Here is an 18,906-nt window from a genome sequence, read left to right as displayed (position 1 = left end):
TTGTGCTACAAAGCCCTTCAAAGATCCAGTGTCCGGCGTGTCATTGGCGGCAGCGGCCCTCACCTGGGGGTCCGGGCAGATGAGGGGGAAGGCGGTGGTCCCGTCCAGGCTGAGCTCGTCCGGCAGAGCGGGCGGTGAGGACTTGTCGGACAGCTGCTCCGACTTCAGCGACGCCTGCTCTATCTCCGCCATCTTGATCTGCTGCGGGGAACAACCCTACTCATAGTTATCAACATCAACGCACAGCAGGAAGAAAAGACACAGTAAAAAAAAAAAGTATCAACAAGAGCTCCAGTGAGTTGTGTTCATAACATTAGCTTTGAGTAGTTTTGACTAGTTTACATTTATGAACTTGTACTCGCCCTTGCAAAAAAGTTGACTTTACTTGAATAAATGAGTTAGTTGTATTAGTTATCTTGTTTTAAGTTCTTCTAACTTCAAATCATTATTTCCCACCCAAAAGGCAGGAGGCAAAGTATTTTGTTGAAAAACGATGACATAAACATGATCATATGTCTTCAAATAAAGCATAAAAAACCCTGATTTTACTGATAAGAAGTCCCAAGAACTTTATACTTTACAAATGCTAAGGCAAGAATCCCAAGATTGCCTGAATATGTGACAGAAATGTGTCAACCAAACAAGTTTATTTTTGTAACTTAATTTAAAAAAATGTGTGTGCATTTTACATATGTACGGTATTGCTGATGTACTTAGAACTATTACTTTAATCAACATAAAACAATTATGTGGAAAAGGGTATTTTAATCTATTGAAGTCAATGCATATTTTTAATTATTTGTCACAACTTATTCTTGTTTCAAACCTTTCTACTAACATCAAAGTAATACGGAAATGAGGTAAATAAGGAAAATACATTTACAAGTGTAAGTTAAGTTTGATATAGGTGATACTTAATAATTGTGTTGTATAAAATATCAAGTGGTGGGACTCGATTTTTAATTTTAATCAAGTTCATTATGGCCTTTGTAATTAATCGCATTCAAGCATAATTTATTTAGGGGTTGTATTTATTTTTTTTAGATATATTTTAGATGCTTCTTTGTATTTTTCTACAATTTAACTGATTTTAACTGGAGATATGAGGCCTGTGTGATCATTTTGAGGATTTCAGTTTGTATCAGTGTATTCAGTGTATGTGCCGCTAAAGTAAATTAGCTTTAGATTTATTTTGATTAATATGTAATTAATTAATGCTCTATATAAACAAAGAATAATAGTTATTGCTGTGGTAATAACTAATGGGGATCAGTAATAAAGACATCAAGAAATTGTCATTCTTCCCACTATACTAGCAGACTTTTGAAAGAAAATGTGAATAAATAAATCCTTGAAAACAGTGAGAAGAATTCTATTATCCATAAACTAGTCAAAACTACTCAGAACAAGACACACTACGAGCACAACTCAACAGAACTCCCGTTGGTCAACTTTCTTTTTTTCCAGTGTTCCAAGACAATTAAGTTGCTTTAAATTGCATTACTTATTCAACTATTACTATAGCAAATGATGTATTGGAAATAAACAGAACAAGAGTGTCTGGAGAAATCTTTCTTTGTGGACAACTGATAAACCAAGGCAAGCAAAACCTCCGGCACCAAGCCTCGACACGCTCCACCAAATGCGGACAATTCAAAGTGGCACCTGTTTGTGGAGAGAACAGCATAAGGGTGAGTACATTGCTTTCTCGTCGACGGCTACAGCGGTGCCAAACAGACGCAAGCTTCTGCACGCAGCGTTGTGGCGACGAGAGCACATGCAGTATCTATGAGTACACGGCGAGAGGAAGAGGTCGAGTGACTTTTTTTTGAGGTTTGATGTTCAGGCAGCTGCAGATGCTCGGAATTACTCCCAACGGCAAAAAATACAACAAAATACAGTCCATACAGCGCTGTGCAAATGTCTTAGTCAGGTTTGAAGAAGCCTTCGAACGGAAAGACAGATGTGACAATGTCGAAAAGATAAAACTATAGCAACTCTTAATCCTGTTTGAAATGAATGCAGTATTTTGAACTGTATGGACTTTTTGCTTTTGTTCGAAGTGCTATAAGCAAGTGGTTTACAAGCTTTATCCCTAGCAGTGTTAATTTCGTCGACTAAAATATTTAGTCTTAATTTTAGTCAAAGTGATATTTTTGACGACTAAAATTGGACTAAAACTAAATTAAACGTTTCTCATGAGACTAAAACTATGACTAAAATGTCCAGATATTTTAGTCGACTAAAATAAGACTAAATAAAAATGAAAAGGAGAGAATAAAATCATCCAAACTTCTACTGACCATCTGAAAGAGCCTCAGATCATGTAAATCCTCTGCCAAATGAACAGGTTTGTGCTTTATTCATGTGGAGCAGCTCCATGATGTCGAGGACCTTGATTAAATATGATTAGAATGAATATTATCAATGCAAAGTCGACTAAATAAGTCTTAAATTTAGTCGAGTAAATTGACATGCAATTTCAGTCGACTAAAACTAGACTAAAATTGAAAAGCTTTTTTTTTTGACTAAATCTCGACTAAAATTAAATTACATTTTAGTCAAAAGACTAAGACTAAAACTAAAATAAAATATGTTAAATTAACACTGATCCCTAGAAGCCCAAGTTCCTCAAAATACAACTCCAGATATATTTGATGAGGGAACAGCAATAACATGGTAAAAAGCTTTCAAAATGTTGGCAAAATAACCCTTGCCTTTAAAACTTTTTTACCATTTTATATGCTCAGATTTATGACCTGCCGTTTTTCATTCACTCCCTGAACTGGATGGTGATGAGCCCTGGGTCTGACTGATAGGAACGAGGCTGCCTACATCAACAGCCCTCTTAGGCATCAACCCACGATTCAAAGAAAAATTGAAAGAAAGTGTAAAATTGTCTCAACTCAAAAGACTAATTCCCGGGGCTGCCAAGAAATTGAACGTTGAACCAATAATAAGTTAGCAATAAAGTTGATTTGAAATTTGACATTCACTTCTTCAGTTCAGTTCAGTGTTCTTAGGTTAACACGACAGTTTTCAGTTGTAACCCATATTCTTCACTTCAGACAACTAACAAGTTATGTCAACCTAAAAATACAATGCAACCGAACAGTCCAAAGAAGCGAATCTCAAATTTCAAATCGACTACGTTGTAAACTTGCTTTTGGTTCAAAATAAAATTTCTTGGCAGCCCATGGAATTAGTTTTTTTCAGTTGAAACAATTTTACATTTTACAGTGTACAAAGATAGAACAAAGGAAAGCATCGAAGCAGCAACCTTCTGGTTATACGATGACTGCCCTACCCCCTCTTCCACTATGCAAAAAAAAGCAATCAGATGTATATCTTATAAGTCCGATGAATCAATACAGTTTGACATTTTGCATTCTGAGATAAAGGTTCATAACTAAATCTCAACAAAAATGCCCTTTGATTCTAAGGGGACAATTTTGTTGACCCCAATGGTTGACCTTTCAGGTTTCATTAAATAAATCCCTTCTCCAGAGTCCAAAAGTTTGTGACTTGGACTCACACCAGGATCGATTTGCCGGACTCATATTGCCTACCTGGATATTTGAGCATTATTTTTTAAAGAAAACAGTATCTCCATGCAAATTCAAAAACCTTTCCAGCTCTCAGGGATGAAGATAATTCTAGTTGTGCACTTTGGTGGAAAGCAGAAACGAGCTGCAAAACAAAACAAAAACCCCCAAAAAACTATTTAGAAGAATGAGTGAAAGCACAGCTGCATCTTCACACCTCGCTGAAACCTTTGCACAGCACTGTTTACTGTATGTGCTTTTATTACCTGCTTCATTGTGAATAGGCGAGTAATAAAAATCCACTTTCGGTCTGTCAGGCACACTTATTGTACACCGGCACTTTCCTCCTCCTCCTCCTCCTCCTCCTCTCTCTGTTGAACAATTTCTGCTTCATTTGCGGCAGCACGGGCAGCTCTCTCTCTGCTTCCTTTTATCTGGACTGCGTGTCACGAGGCACATATGGTTTTTCAATTAGCTGTAAATTATCATCCTAGGAGACTGAGGTGTGCCTTTTTTGCTGGAGTGGAAACCCGACGTTCCACTTTATAAAAGGACTGAAAGGTGGAAAAAAAAAAAAAAGGATATTCACTGGTTCAAGATCTGATAATAGCTATATTTTTCTTCCGTTAGGGAGAGAGACAAAGAGGTTGGAGAAAATGATTTATCGCTGATGTGAAGCAGTAAATTGCCCACCATTGAGCTTCAAGGAGGGGGAGAGAGGAGGAGGGGCCTATACTGTACGACGTGGGATATAAATCAGTTTGACCGCACTGCAAAAAGAGCAATATCCAGCAGGAGCTAAAAATGACTTGAAAAATATTAAGCTCGAGTTATCCTGAGAGTTATAAGATTTATATCTATATTTATATTTCGCATATTGACTTGTTTTGTGATGGTTATGTTTTTTTAAAGTCCAATCCATGGGAACAAATCGGTGAAATGTGAGGGCTATTGCCATAAAAATTAACAATTCAAAACTATATTCATTTTTCAATTCTAGAAAGCCCTCAAAATGAAATCTATAAATGCATTTTTCATGCCCGATTAAAGACTGAGGCTTGAAAACAGAAGTAAACATCCTAAATGATGGAGGTCTTACATGTTACAATGTTTATACATTTGAAGTCATTTTTTGACTCTGAAGATATCCTTTTATTGCAGGGTGTAGTTTTCTAGAGTGTGATTAAGATTATGAACCGAGAGCAATGAATAGAGGAGATGCTTCATGGTAGCTGGCAGCCACATTCTAAGATATATACATTATTAAAAAAAAGGAAAAATAAATAAATAAAAAATCATGCAAGGATCCGGAACCTGTCATTTGCGAAATTCGAGAGTCACCACCAATACCACCAGGCAGCAAAAGCTGAAAATAGGACAACAAACACGGCCACTTTCAGGCACTCGACAAGGTTGCCCAGTGTCGCCTGCTAATTTTGATACCCCTGATTAAAACCAAACGGTCAAAAAAGGTAGTTTAAATGCAATTTTTCTTTTATTTTGAATCATTTGCAGAAAAAATTGGTAAAAATTCTACAAAATATATTTCTTTATAGATTTTGTTTAATACATACTGTACGTGCTTAAGATATTCACTTTAATTTATTATACACATGAACTGTAATGTTTAGTATCTTCTGCATTATAGGAATAGTAAGTGAATCCCCTAAGTCCAAAAATCTCCATAAATCACTGCTGGAGAACAGCTCCTTGGGGTAAGAAATACAACACAACGTTGGATATGTTTGCATCGAGGGGTGCCAATATTAGTGAAGAGTATTATGCTGCATCCGAGAGTGAACGAGGTCAAGCCATGTGCACATTTCAGTTTACTTTGCAAAAAACTCATCAGGTCCAGTCAAGGAATTGGCCACAACTTACGCAATCAATGGGGAAAGAGCAGCGGTCGAGCGCCACACTTGTATAGAGGATCTTCTCGGCCCTAACTTGACCCAACAACTCATTCTTGTTTTCTTTTGCCCAACTCAACCTCTAGTCTAATCTCAAGCATACATACTGCTGATACATTCATACTTACTTTGGACAAATCAGACTAAAAATGACCATTGTCATCAAATACCAAGACTGTGTTATAAGATATTTGAGCCAAATTCCGTAATGAAGATCGAGTTACTCCAAAAGAATGGTGCCATGATGCCAGTAAAAGTAAAGCCAGTCCATTTTTATATTTTAAGTTGCCACCTTGAGACAACTGATGCACATAGGTGCTACTGAGTATTAAGTGCATTTCAATTGTATCCCATTTTACGGAAGGAATTAAAACTACTATATAAATACAGGGACAAATCAGGAAACCTATACAGAATTTTGCTTTAAAATCTTATTTCATATCTGTTTTGTATACGTATGTATTATATTTACATAAACAATAAATGCTTTTTAATGAATTAATGTATCAAACTATATTGTAAATGCATGATAGTTAGTATCACTTTCTACTGTCAATCAATTATTATTATTTTAATGACATTTTTGAAATTGAATCAGTCACAATAGTCACGGTTCATTTTAATTAAACTATTTCAGAAATGTTTAATATTACTACAAAATAACAAAATAATGACGATTTAAAAAATCTATGTGAAAAGTTCAATTGCTTTGTTATTTTGTCATTTACAAAGTGCTCTGTCTTTTGTGTTTCAGATCAAAACTTATAATTAATTTGCGACTAAACCATGATTAATTTGTAAATTATATTTTAATAAATCATGAATTAAAGCATGAACTTTGGCAGCTCTATAAAATATGAACATTTTGTATGTTGTAATATTAAAATGCAAGTTCTTGAAAATCTGAAATCTGTATTTGTGTAAAGAAAATAAAGGGATACGGCTGAAATGTATTCACACACAGTTGAAAGCGCTTTTGAATAAGGCAAATGTTTAGATCAAAATAACAAGACAAAATCTCTAGAGATTTACCAGTCCAATATTCAAACTTTCAGCCGCTTACGCTCAGAAAAGAAGACAGGTTTTAATTTGCATTGCCTTTGGAGGAGTTTGGCATTTCTTCACAGTGACTTGACTCTGAAAACTCTATTCCACCTGCTCTTATGGCACCCTTCCAAAAATAGTTTGCCACCCAGACACACTCAGACATAACCAGCACCCACAGCTCTGAGACTTTGCACCTCTTTTGTTGAAGCGGTTACAGTAACTGAAGAGGGAGACAGGCAGAGGAAAGAGAGAACATATGAAAGAGTATAGAGAGACAGAGAGACTGATGCTTTGACAGCGTCTGCAGACAGGTACCGGACGTGGAGCCCAGAGATTGTATCTTCTGAGCTGACCCGCTGCACTGTGTCAAAGTGACGGACAACACTGGCACAGGACAACATGTTAGAAGACAGGCTTTTAAGGAGCATTTCCTGTACATGGTAGTTCAAAACACATATATACATACCTATAGGGACAACCGTTGGAGCGTGCATGCATGCAAATTGTGCTGCATTTCATATTTCCTTTTAAAACCGAGACGTAATCACTCGGGAAATTAAAGAAACACCTTCGAACAATGTGATTTGGAACATAGACATGCAGTTTTCTTGCATGCATGCACAGGAAGTGACCTTATATGTCAAGTAATGAATAAAATATGGGAGAAAGAGGGGTTTGGGTTTTGCTGCTAACGTTAATAACTCAATGTAAACTATATATATTGATGGTAGTCAATAATGTCAATGTTAGTTAGCCGTGAGACATGTCTTGCTTGCACGTTGACTTGGCAGACAACATGCACCTGGTGGACAATAACTTACAACATGTTAATTAATGTGGGTGTTGTAAGCTTGAAACTAAAGGCTAATGATTATTTGTAGTATAATAAATGTTAAAATATCTAGCTATTTGCTTGGAAAAAAAAATACTAGCATGACTTATATTTAAATTTCTTTTTTTTTGTGTGTGTTAATAGTTAATTTACTTAAACAGTTATGATTCTCAGGAAGTTAGCCGCAACTTTTCATGCACACGGGCCAATACTGTAGAAATAAAAAGGAGAAGTTCCGTTCGATCCTAACCTATGCGGACAGTTAGAAAGTCAGCTAGTCTGGGAAACTTTTCAGAGTACGCTAGCTATGTATTTTTTTCCTATAGCCGTTAAAATTTAGCCATTAAACATCCCAAATTATGAACGATCAGCTCTTGCTGACCCTGACGACAAAATTTAGGTGATGTCAAAGCCTAGTTAGAAATCATAATCTAATACACAGATCTTTTGAGATTGTACTTCAGAAGAGAATAGGTTGCGTTCACGTGACATCACAACATTCTTCAGAGAGCCCATAGTTTACAATTGAGGTGGAGGGCAACTGACAGTAACTATGGTAACTGTGGTAACTGACAAAATGCACATATGAACTAATGTCCAATTATTTTCTCCAAAAAATGTCAAAAAGTGGTGACAAAATGCGAAAACATGACGCTGATGTTGTCCAGTAGAAAGGACTTTCAGACATAAAAAATAATATCACAGGTTTGTGAATCCAATCACGATCAAATACTGATGAGGAAATTTGTCATTTGTCAATTTTCGTTTTTGGAGATTTCTTACGAAAACTGTATTTCTCCCATAGAGTTGTATTGGCCCTGCCCTCCACCATCATCACATTCTAAATCGTGAATGCCAACTATTAGTGTATAAACAAGGCCTATCTTTTTTGGCGGATCGAATACACCACTTAAATCATCAATAATGATAGAGAAACCACAGGAAGTTTATAAATGCATGAAACGGACAAGCTATACCTCGCCATACATTAACATAGGGACTGGCATCCCCCTTCATTTCAATGAGAAGAGAGCGCTCAATTCACACACGTTGTGAACAGATGTACGCATTTGAGGGAACAAGCTAAGAAAACTAGCAGCATTTCTTTGATTACGATGGCTGATACCATCAGTAGCTACAATCATACTTTAAAGATTGTTGTGTAGTACGCCAGCTACAAGAACATCACCCCAGAGGACACGGGTGGTACTTCAGCTGTGCACTGTGTGTGATAGACATGTGGCCGCGGCCCGGGAGTACCTCTTGCGGGTGGCCCCTTGCAGTGTTTGCAGAGCGGAGGAGAGGAGTAGTGTGGAACACAGAGCCAGACAGGTTATCGATCATCAGCATCTCCCCCTCCAGAGAGTCCTTCATGAGGAGAGACACGCTGTCCAACCACTGGCTCTCCTGGAAGACACAGGGACACAGGGGAGGCACAGGGGCAGGCGGCAGACCAGGGGGCAGTGCAGGGGGGTGGACGGGCATACAAACAAAGGGGACATGCAGACATGCCAGGACAAACACGCAGAGACGCACACTGTCATCAGGGCAGAAAGAGACGGTCAACAGCTGTGTTTCGCATTATCACACTCGCCCATGATCTCACTCACACTAAAGGTTTCACAACATTTTATAGTGACGTTTCTCAACCTGGACATAGCTAGCTACAGTACGTGCATCTTTCTCACTGTGTTATACAGAGAAAGTCCTTGATTTTCTCTATATTTAAAGGGATATTTCAGGATTTGTGTTGCTGGTACCTGGAGATATTTTTTTTGTAAGTCATGCAGTTCTTATGTTTGAAGAGTTTCGTGGCGCTAGGCTAATGCAAGGCTAGCGCATTTCTATAGTATCAGCTAGCCTGCATTAAAAACAGTCTTACGCACTCCACAGCAGTGTTAATTTTGTCGACTAAAATATTTAGTCTTAATTTTAGTCAAAGTGTTATTTTTGACGACTAAAATTGGACTAAAACTAAATTAAAAGTTTCTCATGAGACTAAAACTATGACTAAAATGTCCAGATATTTTAGTCGACTAAAATAAGACTAAATAAAAATGAAAGGGAGAGACTAAAATCATCCAAACTTTTATTGACCGTCTGAAAGAGCCTCAGATCATGTAAATTCTCTGCCAAAGGATCAGCTCTGAGCTTTATTCATGTGGAGCAGCTCCATGAAGCAGAGGAACCAGATTAAATATGATTATTATACGGCTCTTCACAACGTAAGTAGAAGCTCCGTTGATTTGAATGGGATTTCCCAACGTTCTACCGGTCATTATTTTCTGATAAAGGACCTCTGAAAAAAATAATGACCGCTGCCAATGGCAACGGAGTTCGTGCTTTCATATCACTCCACGCGTATGTAGTAGCGACACTATCTGTCCCGTCACTGCGAGAGAAGTTGGGGGAATTGCTCGTGAAGTTAGCGCGAGTCTGACTTTCAACTTTACCCAGAGATTCACCACCATTCCTCCAACTGCGCCTTTAACTAAGTAGCTAGGCTAGCTACTAGCCTTGCTGCTTCTAGCCTAGCAAAACGTTGCCGAGCAACGCGCAAACTTTTGGGAACTATTTGTCGCGGAAGTCATTAAATAAACCTTTCGACCTTCATAAAAGTGTACAAAGTTTATGTTGTGTGTGTTCAGTTGGCAAATGGCCGTATAATAAGCGGGACAATTTATCTTCAGGGCGAAACAAGACGGTTCGCCCTGTCAGTGCTTATTTTCCCGATAATGACCAGCGTTCTAAACATTATCCCTTACTTATAATGAATATTATCAATGCAAAGTCGACTAAATTCGTCTTAAATTTAGTCGACTAAATTTACTTGCAATTTTAGTCGACTAAAACTAGACTAAAATCGAATTACATTTTCGTCAAAAGACTAAGACTAAAACTAAATTAAAATATGTTGTCAAAATTAACACTGCTCCACAGAGCACCTGAGGCAAATCACTTATGACGCCAGACTAACCATATAAATGTCTGTGTCCATAGAATATATTTTTTGGAATATAACTGACCTCGCATCACATGAATGATCGCATTTTGAGGGACTATTTTCTAGCAGATCACTCCGCCGCTGCGTAGCTTAAACAACCACGAAGCAGATGCTGCTCAAATATAAGGTATTTTAAATGCAAAATGGTTAAAATGATTCTATGGACACAGACATTTATATGGTTCGTCTGGTGTTATAAGTGATTTGCCTCAGGTGCTCTGTGGAGCGGGTCAGACTGTTTTTAATGCAGGCTAGCTGATACCATAGAAATGCGCTAGCCTAGCATTAGCCTAGCGCCACGAAACTCTTCAAACATAAGAACTGCATGAATTACAAAAAAAATATCTCCAGGTACCAGCAACACTCTGGATAACTAGGAAATGAGGCCCTATGTCAAAAATCCTGAAATATCCCTTTAATCAAAAGGAATGACTAGATCTAAACGCTCTACATATAGCTTAACCAAATTACCTTTAGGTTAACACACACCTTCAGATTTTGCAAATACTTATCTTTCAATTGCTAGAATACTTTTTAAACTATATTGTGTTTGACCTGTATGCTAATCACGGTTGTTAATCTTTCGTTAGCATGTGCGGCCTTTACATCCTTTTTTTGCTGTTGAGTTGAACACAATGAGAAAGCTGCGTGGCCGACCCGGCTAAAAGTTTGAAGCGCGCGCTCAGAACCAGCCGTGAAGGATTAGCATTATGTTTGATCACCTCAATTACTCCCTTCAACACCTCCTTAAAACAATTCCAGATTTTGAAGCTCGGGAAACGATTAGCACAAAAGCCGTTTAGACGTAGCAAATTAACGGAAGCCAAATAATCCTCCCCCACCTCAATCTTATCTGTCACATCGGTGCGCCCAAAAAGCAATCTGCAAAAAAGAGGCGCTCGCTGACAGCCAAAGGAAAGTACAATCCAAGTGATTAATGAGCTTGGCGTCGATTTTGGAACGGAGCGTGGTGCGCCCCTGGCAAATTCCGGCGTGTTTTTAACATACAGTAAGGAAGCTGAGAACAATAAATATTTTTGACAAGACCGTTATTATGATAATGGAACTGGGAACGTTTTACCAATACAAAGGAGGACATACTACTGTATATGCATGAAGTTTAAACTCTGCATAAATAGGGCGAGAGATTGGGATGATGAAAAATGATGACACCAAATTGTTGAAAGGTTAAACGATTTGTACTTTGTAAACAAGTAATGTAGCTGTATTTTATTATTGGACCAAATTAATGCATGCTACTCAACTTTCAGCATTTTCAAAGATTTATTTCACTGATTTAGTCTAACTCCTCGGAGCCTTTTCTGGTCAGAGAGTCGGGTCATAAGAGACAATATTTATTAAATTAAATGGTAAAATAATCATTATATACCACCACAGACTGTAGAATGCCGATGGAGTTAGTGAGGGCGTTCAGCGCAAGCTAACTGAAGCTGGTTCATGCTAGCAATTTGGCTGAGCTTTTGAAGCCAGCTCGAAAAATACACTTCGCTAAAGGAAAGAGGTCAATGTAGTGCGTATTAAGACAAACACGTGGAGGTAAGACAAGCCTAGTTCAATAATGACTTAAAGAGAGACATAAATGTTTTAAATGGAAAGTCCACAGGAAGCAGAAACTTCCGAAGCCTGCCCCCATTTCCTATTAGGCTTCAGCAGCTCATAGCGATGCTAGGTCCATGTTTTTCACAGTCAATGCATCTAACTGAGACAGAGCGACAGAAGAAAGAAGCCCTTTTGTTAACACTTTAGAATAAGGCCTAGTAACTCCTAGGTAGTTACTGCGGTACATCCCTGGTACTTACACAGGTAATTACCAGTACTTACAGTGGTATGTGTAGGTAACTGTAGTAGTACTTCATAGTGAACTTCAGTAGTAATTACTAAATAGTTGAAGTGGTAGTTTCTATGTAATAACAATGTAAGTACTAGATTATGTACTGGTTATGGGTACTCAGAATTGAAACCCAAAGTGGTTGTTACTGGGTACTTTTAGTGGTAAGTCCTAGAAACTCAGTGATATAAAGAACTGGCATAAAGGTGGGTTATGGCAGCTGGTACTGATATGACGACTTTATAAAAACAAAACAAACCAAAAAACATTTTAATAACACAACAAGTCTCTTTATGTTGATTCAGTGTTTTCCTTGTGCTTGAAACTTGTTTTGAAACGGTAAGCTCTGTATTGCTAGTCAATTCAGTGCTACTTATTCCATATTTATAATAAATACACTTGTTTCCATTATGTTGTTTTATGTTGTTTTATAGTCATACAATCCTAACTAAATCATACATAATTTCTAGAAATTGCCACTGAATGCATCTAGAAGTACCACATATACTACCTAGAGATTGCTGCTGTAGTATCCTTGAATTACCACAGTAAGTACCATAGATGTACCACATAATTACTAGTAATTACCACTGTAAGTACCATGGATTTACTGGCCTTTTCCTCTGTTATGAACCTAGAAGTACCACTGTAATTACTTAAGTTAAGATGTACCACATAATTACTCGTAATTATTACTTTAAGTACTAAGGACTTACTGGTCTTTTTACCCATTAATTATCAATGCATGTACCTAACGCTCTTTTTAGTTTATGTTATATCTGAATTACTTATGGGCCATTAGTTTCATGTTTCAAGGCATTTCCTGGAGCAGCGTTTTTGGACTGGGGGGGACCCGGCCGGACTCCAACACGCTTCAAGGACAAAATGTTAGGAACCTCTAGTCTAACTGATAATATATCTTTATTTTGTTGATTTAAAATTATGGACATTTCGGGGTCTAGTTCTTCCATTCAAAGTAAAACAAAAACAAATTGGCAATACTATTTCTATTCTGCTCATATAATACACGAGCTCTGCCGTCTGCAAAAGCACAGGCTGCCGTCGTGTGATAGCTCCTCTGTATGTGCAGGACTTTGCTTGATTGACTGCTGGTGGCCTGTGCGAGTCCCTGTTAATAACTGAATTAGTGGACAACAATGGGGCTGTCTACTGGGAGAACTGAGCAAAGAAGTGAAATGAATTACTCCTCCGCTGTCACGGGCTCTGCTGCCGACTTGGACTTCAGTGAATATTATCCAGTATGACCATAAGTGCCAATAAGAGTCCAATATTGCGCATCATTCGTACTTTTAAACACATTATCAGTGGTGTTTCATGTTTTATATGGTATAGCCTACTGAGGGAGAACAAAACAAGCAAAGTTAACTTTTAATGTCCCCAAAGTGTCAGAAATATCTGAGAAGTACGCACACTTGGGTAAATGTGCTCAAGTGCCTCAATTTAAAATCTAACTTAAAGCAGTACTAAGTAACGTGTTTACCTTAATAAATCCTTTTCGTAGTCCCTGTGGGGGTAATACAAGTGTTTAAGGGATGATTGGAGGGTCTTTCATCTCCCCCTGGTGTCTCTGGCCAGAAAACCATGTTTGCAACTTGACTGCCACCGGACCGGAGCCACCAATACACACTAATGGAATTACGAAGATGAAGCTAACAGGCTAACGGGCAAAGCTAAATGCGGCCTAACGTCACTTTAAACACTATTTACAGCCAAGTTTGAGTGAAAAAAAAAATTTCCATTGTATAATTGGATGTACAATATCCCTCTGTCCCTTCGCCTTTCCTGTCGGCGTAGTATTTACTCTCCAAGACAATTGATTAAAAAAAATCGTAACTTGCTACGACACCTGCAGTTGCGCTTATGGCCTCTAGGGACAAGAGTTACTTAGTACTGCTTTAAAGGCAATTTGTGTAGAACTTTATCGATATATTGTACACATGTTCAAATGTCGGTTTTACTATTACTACTACTACTAATTGTAATGCTGATTTATTCGCAATTACAAAATTACAACAGCACTGAATGTTTTTGGCTAACTTCCTGTCCGCCGGTGGAGGGTAAAGACCACTTCCTGTCCACATTTTACTGTAAATTATAAATACATAAAATTTAAAATCAGGAGGAAATTGTAATAAACATTAAGCAGAGTGTGTTTCATAAAAATGTGTTCAGTTAACATTAATTAGCGTCAAATTAGCGTTAGCCTTTAGCTTCGAGGCTAAAACAGCTACATTTATAAACTCTATGGTCTCCTCTGGTGAAGTGTTTACATCCTGTGAGAAGTTTTTAATATCGCCAGTGATTATCCAACAGCTGCTTGTTTCTGCCACTATTTAAATATGTATTGATTTCAGACAGGAAACAGTTATAACCCCGAAGGAAGTTAGCATCATGTTGCTAACTCAAAGGGCTACTCTTGCACTCTAGTAGGTAAAGTATAATGACTTATTTTTGGAGGTTCTGAGCTTTAAAATGAGAAGAGATTAAGTAGCTAAGGGCAAATTTCCGGATTTGAATATTTTGTGACCTATTTCTATTCGATTTCTATCTAATGAATGTTCATTAACACATATGCACTGTCCCAACTGGTCAAATAAACAAATCAACAAGTAAAAGAAAAAAAGGCAACCCAGAATTGTGACTATACTGCCTTTTTTGTGTGAATAAGAGCGGATTCTACACTAACCTACCTCTTAAGACAAAGACATGGGCCGGCCCTTGTACCATCAGAATGACTAAGTCTCTCCGTACTGCGAAATGAAATTTACATGTCTTCCACATAATTTAAGTTGTGAAAGTGAAAAATCCTCATCCAGGGTATTATTTAAAAAAAAAGCCTGAATAATGCATGATGATCTCTTTTACATTTCATTGTGGAACTCGTTCCTCATTTAAAACCACAAAAAACCCCACTACAAGCAATCGGATAATTCTCCGCTCTCTTCCGCGTCGCCAGTTTGTAGCCGCTCTCCGAATGCCGGGCTGTTGTTGACCCCTTTGGTGTTTTACCCACTCCAACGACCAGTCTGTCATTTTCTCTGCATGAGCTGCTGCATCAGGGCAAACTGACAGCAGAGAGGGCTTTTCACAACCGCCTCTGTGTTCGGATCGAGCCAAAAATGAAATTAGTGGTAATGCAGTCTAACACAAAACCTCTACTCTGGCAGAATAAAAACAAATACAAACAAATAGAATCAAATCTGAACATATAACTACATAAAAAAATCAAACTTCTATGTCATTTTTGTGACAATTTTAGATTTAGCTGATCAAATCAAGCATAATTGGAGCTTAAAATTGTTATTTTGGTCGCTCACCGTTGCTATTTTACGTTTACAATGTTTGAAATAATGTCCATGTGAGAGATAGCACATAACTGAAATGAGTATATTTACATATATACTTCATATAAGCCTTCACTGGGTTTGGGGAATTAAAAAAATATGATATGTTGTTAGTAAAGCATTAGTAGTAGAGTAAATATTTCTTTGCGATCAGCTGTTTAAAAAGAGCATTGTACAAAGTTTTGAAGCTAAAGGTTCAAATCAGAAAAATCCCATAATACTGAGAAGGGTTTAAGTTCCATTGGACCTGGAAGTAGAGCGATGATATAACCACTTAACAAGAGGATGTTTGCTTGGTTATTTTGAGGGTCACCGTCTGAAAAGTATGGGAACTCCTGGTCTATATTGACCCGTCCGGTGACCATCATTCACCATCATCACTTTTTTCCAACGTGCATTGCGGTAAAACTACATTTTACTCTCTGGTCATTTGAGCAACACTAAAAATTGCCACACACTACATAATAAACTATAAACGGAATACAGTCGGACATACAGGAGCTGATGCGTCACTAATTCCTCACTTCTGAAATACGTGCTAGGTCAATATTGAGCTCAGTTGCACATGCGCAAAAACACGGGAGGAAGAATGAAGTTGGGACATTGACATCAGTGAAACCTTTGTGGGACAGGGGAATCACAGGCGCAAACAAATTGTTCAGTAGAATTGAAAAACCTCGTCAAAGCAGTGGGAACGAGAAACGTTGAGCTGGAGCTTGAGGAACACTTCCACAAAGCGGAAAAGAAAACGCTAAGGTCGGCCTGTTTGTTAGCACTTAACAGCACTGTGACTGTATAAGCATCACTCAGTCACCTAGTCACTCATTTAAATCACTATTTATCACAAAGGCCCATGCTGTGTACGGCCAAAACATCACTCTACAGCCATAGTGCTAACGTCTAAGGCGCTTATAAATACACTTACTGAGGTTCCGCGCAGGCTAAAACATAATTCTTGTAAGGAAAGAACTACCTTCACTGTCCTTCCATGTAGCCTTTAGACCAGAGCCAGAACTCTGGTAGAATCAAGTCCAACAGCGGAACAAGCACGTTCTTTTGTTTATGCATATTAAGGCGAGACACTGCAGGTGAATAGGGAAAAAAATAAAATGTAGAGATATCAATTTGAAGCTTTTGCTGAACTTTACAGATATAAATATGAGAAGAAAATGTATTGCATTTTTTCTGTCATTTTTTGTTTTCACAAAAAATAAGGCATTTTGAGCATTAAAATGGCCAAAATTGCCTATATTTTGGGCAACGAAATCAAAATAATGAATTGAGCCAGATTAAATTTTATGGTTTTATTTTATTGACATATTAGTAACTAAGATTTTTTCAGAGGGGATTTTGGATATTTTGTTTAGTTTTTCAATAAACTAATCATCAGTGAAAAAATCTGTAAAAACTCAAATTTCACCTGTTTTTTTTGGTTTCAAAGTTGAATAAATCAGGCTAGGAATTAGATATTAAAAAATCCCTCTGAAAAAACCTTAAAAATATTGTTAGGTCTCAGACTGTAAAGTTTGGAGTCTGTGGGAGCTTCTATAAGGGCTCAGGCTCTGCCCGAGTGCGGCTTCTCTCATTCAGAGAAAACCAGCCCTGAAGTTTTGTAGCGAGTGTGATGCTCGGCCCGTTCTCCGACTTTTCCGCTCCAGCGTCTCGTAGGAGGAAAAACACCATATTTGGGTGAAAGCGTCATCACGGGGCCCCTTAGGACACGTGGATGTAAAATCTGTCAATATTTATGAATGAAAACCCGCTTGAAAGACGGCGTTTCTACGCGGCGCAGCAGCTACTTCCAGGTTACCCCCACCTCCAGGCAAAACATCATAAAATAAACATCATGCGGGTGAGTTTTGTCATTTTCATATCTGACATGAAAACTAAGATGTAAAGGGAGGAAAATAGATGAAAATCTCCACTTCGACCACTGCGTGAAAAATCAATACATTCACCTGCCGTGTCTCGCCTTAAGTAGCCATGTGCTCTGGGTGCGACTTAGCCCTTCAAAGTAACACGATAGAACTTTAGACACAATAACACTGAAATGTGCCTGTCATGGTGGGGCTTAAAATGCAGGGAAACACTTCATGTTTACGTTCAAGCTTTCGTTCTTACACCTGTGTTTCCACATGTGCACCAGAACTCAACATTGACCGAGTACGTGTTTCGGAAGTGAGGAGTTATTTCTCAACAGTTTAGGGTCTACGAGAAATCAGAAAGTGCCAAAAAAAAAAGAAGAAGATGAAGCAAACCAAGTCAAGAAATCAGCATGTGTGTATTGTGCCGCTCAAACCTCATTCCCTCCCTTTGTGCTTAGCGTGTCGTAGTGCTCGAGTGCCCAGGCTCGCCCACACCACATGACCACATGCCCGCATCACAGCCCCGCCCCCCTCACCTGTGCCGGGGAGTACAGGCTCTGTCCCGAGTCCCTGATGCTGGCTCTCGTCCCCCTCAGCCCCGCTCCTCCTCCTCCTCCTCCTCTGTCCGCTCCGCCCCTGTCCCTCCGGTCGCCCTTCCTCGCGGCCGGCGGCACCGTCGACGCGGCCACCTTCTCCACGACGCCGCCCCCGCCGCATCCGGGGGCGCCCATGCAACAGAGGGTGCCCTGGGCCAGCTCCAGCTCAATCTCTGCATCCATCTCCGCCTCCTCTTGGGCCTCCTTGTTGGAGTCGTCCAGGTGCTTCATTAACACGGCCACCACCACGTTGATGAGCACGAACTGGGCGGTGAGCACGAAGGAGACAAAGTACATGGGCGAGATGAACTGCAGGCTGGGGTTGCACGCGTACTCCAGCTCGGTGCCGTGGTCAGGCGGGCACTCGCGCAGCGTATCCTGAGGAAGGAGAAGTTCGGAGGTTAGGAGTTAGCTCGTTAAAAGAGCATATGATAAAACTCAAGGAAGGAAAGAGCAACCAATGAAGTGATGGTCAAAGCACTTGATTCATTCATTGAGTAAAAGCACAGATTCTACTGGTCAAATATTACTCCAATAAATATCAATATTTACGTAGGTGAAAGTCCTGACCCATTCTACCAAAATGACTCCTTTGTGCGTTTCATAATCTTACAAAAAAAACGACCTGGAGCTGTGTTAGCGCATCTTTGAGTGATCTTTGGATCTTCACTGGTAGCTATGTTCAAGCACTGCGGCGACAGCTCTCAAAAAACTCAAAAGTGAATTTTGTTTCCGCTGTTATTGATCAATATTAAATTTTCTAACCAACAAAGTGTAAGATAGTGATAAAGATGTGTTTGACATTATCATCAAATACCGACACAAAGCTTAATACCCGCTCTTTAGTGGTAGTCGAAGCTCCATGGCAATGACAGAACACAACGCCACCTACT

General features: G+C 38.8%; 1 protein-coding gene across 1 annotated transcript in view; it reads right to left on the bottom strand.

Moving 5' to 3' along the window:
* Positions 1-18,906, bottom strand: part of LOC306969136 (voltage-dependent T-type calcium channel subunit alpha-1I-like) — a 460,402-nt gene that overhangs the window by 3,711 nt on the left and 437,785 nt on the right. The window contains 5 exon segments of the mRNA XM_079564736.1: positions 15-198; positions 8,595-8,609; positions 8,611-8,648; positions 8,651-8,741; positions 17,954-18,391. Coding sequence (XP_079420862.1) covers positions 15-198; positions 8,595-8,609; positions 8,611-8,648; positions 8,651-8,741; positions 17,954-18,391 — 766 coding nt within the window.

This window comes from Gobius niger (genome assembly GCF_951799975.1).
Source record: "Gobius niger genome assembly, chromosome: 10".
Lineage (NCBI taxonomy): Eukaryota > Metazoa > Chordata > Actinopteri > Gobiiformes > Gobiidae > Gobius > Gobius niger.
This window is presented reverse-complemented; position numbering and strand designations above follow the sequence as displayed.